Source organism: Aethalodelphis obliquidens, unplaced genomic scaffold, assembly GCF_003676395.1.
Source record: "Aethalodelphis obliquidens isolate GAN/ISIS:26980383/991018 unplaced genomic scaffold, ASM367639v1 scaffold3, whole genome shotgun sequence".
Lineage (NCBI taxonomy): Eukaryota > Metazoa > Chordata > Mammalia > Artiodactyla > Delphinidae > Aethalodelphis > Aethalodelphis obliquidens.
This window is the reverse complement of record NW_020837947.1, coordinates 49,114,287-49,126,363: the sequence shown is the minus strand read 5'-3', so window position 1 is coordinate 49,126,363 and position 12,077 is coordinate 49,114,287. Positions and strand designations below refer to the sequence as shown.

Below are 12,077 nucleotides of genomic sequence, written 5' to 3'. Positions count from 1 at the left end.
CTGGATTTCTTTCAGAGTGGATTGAGTTCAGGAGGCTCCTATGTTGCCACCTTGGGCTGGAAGCCAAGGGACCCTATCTGGATATTTACCACATTTTGTTTATCCATTCATCAGTTGATGGACATTGAACTGTTTCTACTTTTTGGCTATTATGAATAATGCTGTGTGAACTTCCACATACAAATTGTTACATGGACATGTTTTCATTTCTGTTAGATAGGTTCCTAGGAGTGAAATTGCTAGGTTCTCTATGACACTTTTGAACATTTTGTGGAAACTTCTCAGACTACAGTTCAAGAAAAGATGTTGTAAGCTAATACCTGGATTTGTTGTACTACAGGCTAAAACGGCCTTGCTGGATGGTGTAACCATTCCAGGAGCTAGTGAAAAAGTCAATGAAAATTTTAATTCTTTGTGTTTCAAGGTCTGCTCCACTTGCTGCCTCTTCAACTGTGCTCCAGTGTCTGGTATAAGGATACTTTGGTGCTACCACTATCTTTAATTTTACTTGCCTTGGAGTGAGAAACATTAACATGTAGATAATCATAAAGCCCTCAAATAATTCTTAACTCTTTAATTATAAATTGTCTTAATATTTGATGAAAATGTTTTCATACTGAATGTGGTATTAAAATCAGAAAACTACATTTTTGTAAAGACCACTTTATAAACTGGATAAATGCTGAACACATTTACTCTCATGCTTTTTTTTTAACAGATACATACCTTGATTTTTGCCTTCATTTCTTTGATGAGTTTTTTCCTTTCTAATTTCTTCTTTTGTTTCATTTTCCACTTTCCAATTTGGGTAGGAAGGAGGCGATCAGAAACATCTTGATGATCAATTTGTATAAAAACAGCAGCATCTGGGAAAAACCCATATTTCCCCAGAAACTGGACCTCGTCAGGATATTGCGGGAAACCATCTAATACAAAACCTGTGGAACTAGGTGGAAATTTCATAACTTACTTTATTGGCTTAAAATATTATATTATAACTATTGATTTAAAAATGAAAAAAGTACTGATAACTTTCAACTTTACATAAGACACCCAATGAATAACCAGTTTCCTATAGTACCTTTTAATTTTTTAATATTTCTACATGCTGTTTCTTCTCCCAAATGTACTGAGTTGGATTAAAATGATAATATTTTATACTTATATTTATAGTATAAAAGTACTGTCAATCAGTTTATAGACAATTACCATTAATTAGAAGCCTACTAAAAGTTGTGAGAAGATCACAGGGAAAGAGAAAATAAGTTCTCTGCTTGGGACAAGTGACCAGCCTAATGAATGTGTCACCGTTTACATAAAGAGTTTACTTGGCTGCCCTCCACCCCTTTATTGAGAATCCTTACCCTTTAGTCATTTTTCTTCTAATGATGTTTCTTTTCATGGGAAAGTTCATAACCCTCTTCCCTGGCTCCCTTTGTAACCAGCGACAATTATTAATGTTGTCTTGGCTCATGTGTAAGATGATCGTATTCAGACAGGATCATTAAACTTGCTCAAGTATGATGAAACTTTAAGAATCATGAAAATAACTTGGAATGTTAACACATTTTCATTAGGGAGTATTTATAAAAACAATCAGGCTTGGAGAACCTGGCTTGGTTTAGTTGAGAGGTTTAATATTGGTCCCTTTTTGAATGAAAGTTTATCTCATTTATCTAAGATTTGGTTTAACTATTTATATTTAAATATACGTTCTCTTCTTCAAAGGAATAGGACTTTCATGAACATTTGACAGTTTCAGCTCTTAACTGTCATTTAGAAATATTGTTTTCTTTCTAATTAAGTGGGCAAATTTACATATACTGGCCGTAAGATATGTGTTGTTTTCTTTAGAGGTGGCTTCAGCAAAGTCTCTTCTGTTCTAGCTGTTACTTCTTTGTCAATTACATCTAAATCTTTTACCTCTACACCCAAACTTTCTTCTGAGTTTTGATTTAGAATTTTCAACAAGCTGCCTAGTTTCTCCATCTGAATGCCCTTCAGGAATTATATATGCATCATACTGTCAAAAAGTCACGCTCACTGTTACCCTTCCACACAGCTCTTCCTCTGACTCACTAGTATCCAGGTGCCAAACTTCAGAGACATCCTTCAACTCCCTCTTGCTTCTCACATACAAAACCGAAGTAATGTTACTAATGTAATTACATAATTAGTTACATTAGATCTCTAGGACAGATGCCTTTTTAAAACATGTTTTTTTCCTGATTATAAAAGCAATAAATCTCACTATAGAAAAATCAGAAATAAAGTGATGAAAAAAGGACAAAATTATCTGCAACCTCATATCCAAGAGGTTACTGACATTTTGTTTTGTTTCTTTCTAGTTGGTTCTTCATTTGTTCAACTTTCTATCATATTATAAATAACTTTGTATCCTTTTTTAACATAACTGTTGTATAATAAAATTTCTTATGTTATTACAGTCTTCATTGTAATAAGTCTTAACGTAGTGCTAATGTTCAGCTATTTTATTTAGGCTATTACAATTTCACTTTTACTTTTCTTCAATCCATACGCTTTTTTTTTTTTTTAAATGTATGTGAGGTCAGGAGCTAAGTTAATGAAGAAAAACCCATGACTATGTTGCTGCCAGCAACATGCCTAAGTTTACTACGACTATTGATCTAATTTAGGGAACAAGAAATTAAAATTAAAGTGACTAATAATCCCACTACTTGGTTAGGCCAGGGACTAAGTGAAAGAGAGTGACCAGAGGAGGACTGGGACCTGCCAGTTATTTGAATTCTCTAATGATAAAGTTTTCTTATCTCCAGAATGAGAAAATAAACTTTCTGTCCCAGAGGGAAGTTGTAAGGATTAAGGAAATTAATATGAATAAAATATAGGAGAACAGTATCTGGCACACAGTAAGTTCCATATAAGTGTTTGCTATTATCAGTACTGTAAGTATCATTTCACTTTCTTCTGGTGGATACTGAGGTAAGAGATTCTGGTTAGGAAATCGAGGTGAAGCCTTAAACTCTGGTGGCCTGGAATTCTTAGTTTGTTCTGTCTGGCGTCAGGCTTGTTCCTGGCTGTTGGTAAAGGGATGAGACTATGGACAGCTATTTAGCGGTGTGAACAACCACTGCAACAAAAACAAAGAGCGTTGCTCATCAACCAGTTATACAGGGGTTAAGTCACAACCCACTGCAGTCACCTACCGACAGCGTACCCTGAAAAGAATTCAGGATGAAAAAACAGGATGAGGCACTCTGTCCTTTGGATAAACAGGCCCCTAGATAGTTAAATGCATATCTCAGGAAGAATTTCAATGACCCCAGATTCTTGCATTTTCCCATACATAGAAAAGCACTGAAATCATTAACTTGGGATATCTGTTCTTCGTGATTAGCAGCAATCTTTTACCAAGATATATGCTTAACTACATGTATATCCTAGCCAAGAAATTCATACATGTGTACTGGCTCCTCCCTTACCTCTTTGGAACAGGTCTTCAGAGCTATCTCCCAGGCTATAGTCCTCAGTAAGACCCTGAATGAAATTTAAACTCACAACCCTCAGGTTGTGCGTTATTCTTTAAGTTGACAGTGGAATTAACTAATTGTTAAAAGACTACAAGGCAAAGAGTCTGGTATGTCATGAGTGTACACAGGATTAGAATATGGATCCTTAATCACAACTACACATTATAATCCCCTGGGGAGCTCCAATGCCCAGGCCCCAACCTCACACCTCTAAAGATTTTGATTCAATTATTTTGGGGTGGGGTCCCTGGCATCAGTATTTTTAAAATAATCCTCTAGATGTTTTTTTAAATTAATTAATTTATTTATTTACTTTTGGCTGCATTGGGTCTTCGTTGCTGCATGCCAGCTTTCTCCAGTTGCGGCAAGCAGGGGCTACTCTTTGTTGTGGTGCATGGGCTTCTCATTGCGGTGGCTTCTCTTGTTGTGGAGCATGGGCTCTAGGCACACAGGCTTCAGTAGCTGTAGTTTGCGGCCTCTAGAGCACAGGCTCAATAGTTGTGGCGCACGGGCTTAGTTGCTCCGCGGCTGTGGGATCTTCCTGGACCAGAGCTCCTGGACCAGTGTCCCCTGCATTGGCAGGCGGATTCTTAACTACTGCGCCACCAGGGAAGTCCCTAAATAATCCCCTAGATGTTTTTAATGTGTGGAATCACTAGTTTACATGAGAGTAAAGGAGAAAATTCTTAAATTTATGTTGGATTACGTTTTTAACTTTTAAGAATATCAAATAAAAGTCAATAAATGTATAAAAGCCTATATAAATTAAGATACCGTATGGGTTCCTTAAACCACCACTCAGAGAGAATTGCTTCAAGGATTTCGGGAGGCAATGGCTCATTTTCTGTTAGATTTAATCTGATTGCTTCTTCTTCTTCTGTAAGCTGTACTTCCTGAGGTTACAAACAAAAATCAGAAAACAAAACAAAAATTTTAAACTGTATATTAATAAATAATACTATGTTACATAGTTGATTAGGATAAGAACTGTTTTCCTCAGGTCAGTTTTTTCAAAAGTATTTACGTATTTATTTATTTTGGCTGCGCTGGGTCTTAGTTGCAGTACACGGGACCTTCGTTGCAGCATGAGGACTCTTAGTTGCAGCATGCATGCAGGATCTAGTTCCCTGACCAGGGATCGCACCTGGGCCCCCTGCATTGGGAGCACGGTGTCTTAACCACTGGACCACCAGGGAAGTCCCTCAGGTCATTTTTTATACTGTTGCTCATAAACATTTAAAAATCTGAGCTCTTTTCTTTAAACCAATATTTAATATGGTTTTAAATATTAAATGATAATTACTATTGCTAAGAGGAGTTACTAGCAATTAGCAAGACTGATTTTCATACATGGTCTCAGGATACCTGTCTCATCATTTTTACTAAAACCTTGTTCAGTCTATATCACACACCTATAAAGCTTAACTGATTTTTGTCGTCTATCTTATAATTATTCAACCTAGATCCTGATTAAAGGATGGGCCAGGCAGGCAGTCATCTGGAATATAATCTGTACCTGCGTCCATTTATAGGAAATCATTTGAGAAGAAAAGGGTCCAGCTATATCAGAAATGGTTAAAAAGTGAGTTAGAATTAAGAACTTTCTCTTTGTACCTCCAGATAGAAAACACCTAAGAGATATATACAAACTTTCTTATGAGGCATCATTAGAAATTAATATTTTGAGATCTCCACTGGCGCTGGGACAGATTTTTTATGATGTTAAATAGAAAACGGAGAACACAATAATGGAAAACCTTACAGTCTAGGTCAGACATATCAAATAGCATAGTCCCAAATAAATGCTATATAACACTCTTGTCAGGAAAAGCTTTTCTGTTTTTTATTGGAGTCATGTAAAACTCAGTATTTTATATTCTAGATGAGCAGTAAGATCTGTATTAAACATATGGGGAGGATGACTCTTAAATGATTTTTATGGGCTATTTTTTTCTTCTTAGAAACTTTATAGAGTTTGTTTCTTTTTTTTTAACATCTTTATTGGAGTATAATTGCTTTACAATGGTGTGTTAGTTTCTGCTGTATAACAAAGTGAATCAGCTTATATTCTTCTCCCCCAAAGTAACACCAGTAAGCACAGTTATCTGCAAGGAGAGTATTAATATTCCTACCAGCTTCTTTGTATTTTCTTCCTCAATTGTAACATTGGCCTGAATTGCAAGCTCTTCAAGTTCTTGTTTTGCTAATTGTTCATCCTCAGAATCGTCCTCAAATTCAGGTCCAACTTTCTTCTCAGTTTTAAGCATTAATTTTTCTTGAAGAAATTCTTCAAACTGGATATGAAAAATGCCCAATTCTTCTGCCAACTGTCTTCCACATACAGTTTTGCCAGAGCCATGGGGGCCCAAAAGGCATATTCTTAATGGAGGAGCCTGCCACAGGGGGTGGGTCAGGGGGTTGGAGGATAGAAGGAGAGTGAAGAAAAGGAAGCTTTGAGAATTTAGAAAACGTAAGGCTTATTATTAACTGTCCTCCCTAAGACTGAATTATCACTTCACAAACTCAAGGATGTTTCAGCATTAGGATACCAATTAACATGATTCATTGCGTCAACCATGGTCCTCAGGGATCATCAACAACCATAGAGAATCTTGATATCAAATGCCAAAAGGCATTTAATAAAATTAAATTAATTTTGTTCCTTTAAAAAAGTTTTAATTAAGGAAGAATGGAAAGGCACTTTCTTAGCACAATAAAAACAACAACAACAAAACCTCTCTACCAGACAAAAAGCCCATTGATACTGGAACACTAGGGGTCCCTTCATTAACTCCTGTAATCTCTGTATTGGAGATAGGGAAGCCCCAAAACCAGAGAACCCACAGAGATCCAGATGTATGGATTGTCCATTGATGCTCAAATTGTCAAGAACAACGGTGAGAGTTGGGATGGAGGAGCAGGGAAATCTTTTGTGAATGTGGGGAAATGGCCATGATATTGGTAGGTGACGGCAAGGAGGAGTGGGAGATGGTGATATATCTGGATGGAATAAGCCTCCAAGGGGCTGGCAGTAACGGATTTCGAGTAGCAGAGGGAAGCAAGGAGCACAGTCTCATCACCTTCTGTCCTTGTGAAGGAAAGGTTCAGAGAAGAGTTTAAAGGTGCAAGTATACCAGAGAAATACAGGGGAAAGACGAGTCAGGTATCTTGAGGAATAGGGAAATTTAAAAAAAAAGAAAGAAACTTAAGAGATTTAGGAAGATAGCAAGTCCACAAAAGAATATCTGAAAACAGAAATATCAGAGAAAAGAAAGAGATCTTAGAGATTAAAAATGTGACTGCTGAAGTAAAAAGTTCAGTAGTACTGTGAAATTCTAAGATTCCCTAGCATGAAAAACACATGACTTCAGATTAAACATGTACCATGTGTCCAGTGCAATGAATAAAAAAGATTCTGGACAATTTTAAGAACACAAGATAATGAAAAGAAGCTCTTAAAAGCTTTCAAATATTTAAAAAATGAAGCTGACTTACAAAGAAATTAAAATCAGCCTAGTGACACTGGATGCTACCTCACAATAAAGCAATACCTGTAATATTCTAAAAAGGAATGGTTTTCAACCTAAACTCTATGTCCATACTAATTGTTAAACATATATGAGAACCAAATGATGACATTTTCAGATATGAAGAAAGTTAGTTGAAAATGTGTTTCAGCAAAACAAGGGTTTGAAAAACCCACAAAAGCAAGAGGAAGACATGATGTAAATATCCGTTGACTTTGCCACCCAGCATTTATTCACTCTTCTTCTGTTAACCACATCTGGATTCCCCCCAGGAGACCACCCTTCATCCCTCTCAGTTTATGTGCTTCCAGTGGAACTGATTCCATCATTAGTTAAAGAATTGGGCATGACATTAAAAGATGCTCAACATCACTAATCATCAAGGAAATGGAAATCAAGACAACAGTGAGATATCACCTCACACTCGTCAGAATGGCTATTGCCAAAAAGACAGGAAACAAGTGTTGGCAAGGATGTGCACTGTTGGTGGGAATGTAAATTGGTATAGCCACTATGGAAAACAGCATGGAGGTTCCTCAAAAAACTAAAAATAGAACTTTCTTGTGATTCAGCAATTCCACTTCTGGGTATTTATACGAAGGAAATGAAAACACTAATTAGAAAATATATATGTACCACTATGCATTTCTTTGCAGCGTTTATTTGCAGTAAACAAAATATGGAAGCAACCTAAGTGTCCATCGATACATGAATGGTTGAAAAAGATGTGGTATACACATGCACACATAATGGAATATTACTCAGCCATAAAAAAGAATGAAATCCTGCCATTTGTGACAACACTGATGGACCTAGATGGTATTATGCTAAGTGAAATAAGTCAGGCAGAGACAGACAAATGCTGTATGATTTCACTTATATGTGGAATCTAAAAATCAAAACAAACAAACATAACAAAACAGAAACAGACTCATAGACATACAGAACAAACTGGTGGTTGCCAGAGGGGAAGGTGGGTAGGGAGATGGGCAAAATAGGTGAAGGGGATTAAAAGGTACAAACTTTCAGCTATAAAATAAATATGTCCAGGTTGGCTGTACAGCATAGGGAATATAGTAAACAATATTGTAATAACTTTATATGGTAACAGATGGTTACTAGACTTAACTTGGTGATCATTTCACAATATACGTAAATGTAAAACCACTATGTTGTACACCTGAAACTGATATAATATTGTATGTCAATAAAAAAAGAACTGGTCATGTGATAAGATTTAAGTCAGTTGATGAATCACTTGAGAAAAATCATGAAAAAGAGAATGGTGAATAGTGAAAATAGAGTGGTATGAAATTATGTAGGTGCAGTCTCACACCATACTTTTGAATCCCATTTTAAATCCCTCAGTGATGAAATTGCTGAAGTGACACCTCACTCATCCACAGGCTAAACCTCTGGCAGACAGAGCTGTGTGGAATGCAGAGTGGATAAGTAGGTAGGAAGTGAAGGGATGTAGATCCATGACAATTTGCAGAAAAAGTGTGGACTCACCATTAAGATTTCAGGCTTTTGTCCACAGGGTTACGAGTAAAACAAGTCAATAGATGGCAAGTAGTGAAACAGACTAAGAGGAAAACAAAACACCAAAAGAAGACAAAAGGCCACATTCCTAAGTGACTCCCATCACCAGCAGGGCCAGGGCACAACCATCGGCATACTTCAGTCATCCCTATGGGACGATTTAGGTCCATGAAAATGGCCCAAATTATCCAGAAGAGTTTAAATTGTGTTTTATAAGTTCTGTTTAACAAGGCATTAACGTTACTGAAAGTTATGACAGTATATTGTGATTTATATATTTTGATCTTGTAGTCCCATTCTAAGGAATTATACTAATAAGATAATTAAGAGAAACGAAGGATCATATGCCCAAAGATTTCCTAAGTACTATTTCATATCCACAATGGCAAACTCACACTATAAAAATTACTGTGAAAAAATGTCTAACAAGAAATTAGATGTTAAAATGGTATGTCAAAATGATTAGGCAATAAAATAAATCCAATACATTTACACACAGTAAATTCAGCTGTGACTTTCTACTTCAGCTAAAAAGATACCATGTGTTGGTCTGACACAGGCATTACTGAAGAAATCCAAATAGATAATTATATTATGTTATATTCCAAAAAGTTGTTCTTGGAACCTAGATATTTCCATACCATTATATTAGACTGGGGACTTCACTACTGAGTAAAATGGTGGAGGTTGGTAATAAGTCCCTAAAAAAGTACGCAGGAGCGATTGTCAGGATGCGAATATTGTTTTCACCTTTAATGGTTCATCATGAGCCACATACTCCTCAGGTTGCTCCAAAAACTTTTCTTTAGCCTCAGGACTTGAAAAGTAGTAGATCTTTTCTCGATATTTAGCTGCTTCTTCTGTGCTGCCTGGTTGTAGGATGAAGTTTTCTTTGAGAGCCACTGGACAAAAGTGCTTTGTATCTCCCAAATGCCTTCTCTTCTCTCTAATTCTATCTTCATTCTAGAAATATTAATCAAAGTTTGTAGAACACTATTAATGTATTATTCGTGTACTACTAAAGAGGGAATTATAAAAAATGCAACTTGAATAGTATTTAATCCGTAACAATATCCATTTAAAACAATCCACAAAAGACCAGTTCTTATACTATTTAAATTAATCAAAAAATCAGGTTCTCATATCCACCTGAGTTCACATCCCAAGCGTCTTTATTTTATAAAGAAAATGAAGCAGCACTGAGAATGAAGGCATCCCCAGCCCTCTACAGACAAATGTGTAATAAAAACCCCCATAATGTGCTGGTGCAGGGTCACTGTGAGGTCAGTTTCTAAAATAAAATTATTTCCAAGAAGTAAAAGCTGAGTCAGGGTCGCAACTTCTTACCATTTGAAAATGAAATGGGAGATGCCTCAGGATTTGCTTCGTTTCCTACTCAGTGGCTATATATCAAATAATTTGGAACTATTTTATTTTGTTCAATTGGAAATGTGTAATATATTTTATTTGTGATAGATGAAGAAACTGTGTGTAAAGTCCCTTAAGGACTCTTGCAATTTATTTAAAGCAAAGTACATTTAAAAAATAATTTTCTGTGTTGTACAATACATGCTTGCTGTAAAAACATTCAAAACTTATCATAATGCATAGAGTGAACATTTCCTCTCAGCTTCTTCCTTACAATACTATATTGACACTCAGTAGTTTTATGTGTACCCTTCCAGACCTCTTTTTCTAAGTTTATCCTACACATCTATATACAAAAATAGACACAAATTTAGACACAAATACATTATTTTTAAAAATACCAATGAAATAATACTTTACATGATTATTCTACAACACACCTCTTCCCCCCCCCCAAGCAAGATATAATAAACAACTTCATGTAAAGGAGCAAAAATAAGACTAATCTCTACTTTTCTTGTGTCATTCTTGTTCAATTTTTGTGTCAGGGTTATGCAAGGTTCAAAATGAGCTGGAAAGTACTGATGTTTTTCTATGATGTGGAAGATTTAAATAACATAGGACTTATCTAATCAACAAGAACTGTCCTATAACTCCCTACAATTTTTTTGTTTGTTCAGCTTTTATCTTTCACCCTAAGCAAATTTTAGTAATTCGTATTTTGAAAACGCTTTTCATTTTGACTTAAACATTTATTAAAGTTGTAATTTAAAACAACCATCTTTTAAAATCTGATTATATACCCCTTTCTATCTCAAATGTTATCTACTGCTCCTTCTTTTTACCTCATTGCCAGAAGTTTGTCTATTTTATTGCTCTTGTCAGTGAACCAACTCTTCATTGTTTTTGAAGTTAGGCCTACTGGTTTTATTTGGTTTTGTTTTCCTATTTTATTAACTTTTGCCTTTAATCTCCTTTCTACTTTCCTTTGGTTTATTTTGTTATGCTTTTTCCTAGGTTCTGGAGTTGGACGCTTAATTTCTCCAGTCTTTCTTGTTTTTCAATAAATGCACCTAAAGTAAGGTTGTCAGACTTAGCAAGTGAAAATGAAGGCTCCCCAGTTATATTTGAATTTCAGTTTAAAAAAATGTGAGGTAGATGAGTGGTGGGTGACAAGGTTGGGGGGTCTTTTTGGAGCAAGGGATTCTGGGAAGATGGTGATCTACAGACTCTCTCTTCCCTTCTCTGCCACCTCAGTGGTAAATAGCTGCTGGGGCAGGTGGCTGGTAACCATGGACATGAGGGGAGACAACTGTACAACACTCTTTACCGCTATGAGGGGGACAAGTACCTGGAGACAAACAACAGAGGGACAAGAGCATTAAGATGCCAAGTCTTCGGAGGAATTTTGCCTGTAGAAATCTGTGGATTTCCTGGGGGAATGTTAGCATCAACAACTACCACCCAGGAGTGTTTGTGGTCTCTGTGGCCTGCAAGAGACCAAGAAGGAGCTGTATGGGCGGGAGGAGTCCTCCCTGACCCTGCATCTGGGTAAGTATGAGGAATCCAGGTAGCTGAGCTTGTCTCAGGCCTCAGCAACAAAATAGGTGACCTATCTGCTGCTATGCTTCTGACCGATGGGGAGAAAAGTCACTTTGCCTTTCATAATTTTTGAGAATGTTGTCACCTAAAGCACTCCAGCAACAGTCCTGAACTCCACTGAGCCAAAAAAAAGAAAAAAAGAAAAAAGAAACAAAACAACCATCCTTCTCAGGAAGCCTGGCACACACTGCAAGATTAGTCAGATCAAACAGACCACAAAACTCTGCAACACAGGCAGGGAAGAAACCCAATCTCAGAGTAGAAAAATGATGGAGACGTTTACAGAGATTCATGTAAACACTAGAAAGAGTTCAGAAGCACCAATAAAATATGTAAATGAGCTGAGGAAGAGAGTGAGCACTTGTGGTGGAATCTGGCCCCCAAAGATCCCCAGAACCTGTGACTATGTTATCGTATGTGCCTGATTAAGTTAAGGATATTGAGATGGGAGGATCATGCAGGTGGGTCCAATGTAATCACAGGGTCTTTATAAGAAGGATGCAAGAAGGTCAAAGGCAGAAGGAGA

The 12,077-nt window shown here is 36.5% G+C and overlaps 1 protein-coding gene across 1 annotated transcript in view; it reads right to left on the bottom strand.

Moving 5' to 3' along the window:
• Window positions 1–12,077, bottom strand: part of AK9 (adenylate kinase 9) — a 119,342-nt gene that overhangs the window by 35,837 nt on the left and 71,428 nt on the right. The window contains exons 24-27 of the mRNA XM_027088811.1: window positions 9,332–9,544; window positions 5,645–5,905; window positions 4,287–4,405; window positions 727–946 (exon numbers count right to left, since the gene is read on the bottom strand). Of these exons, the coding sequence (XP_026944612.1) occupies window positions 727–946; window positions 4,287–4,405; window positions 5,645–5,905; window positions 9,332–9,544 (813 nt within the window). The remainder of the gene's footprint in view (window positions 1–726; window positions 947–4,286; window positions 4,406–5,644; window positions 5,906–9,331; window positions 9,545–12,077) is intronic.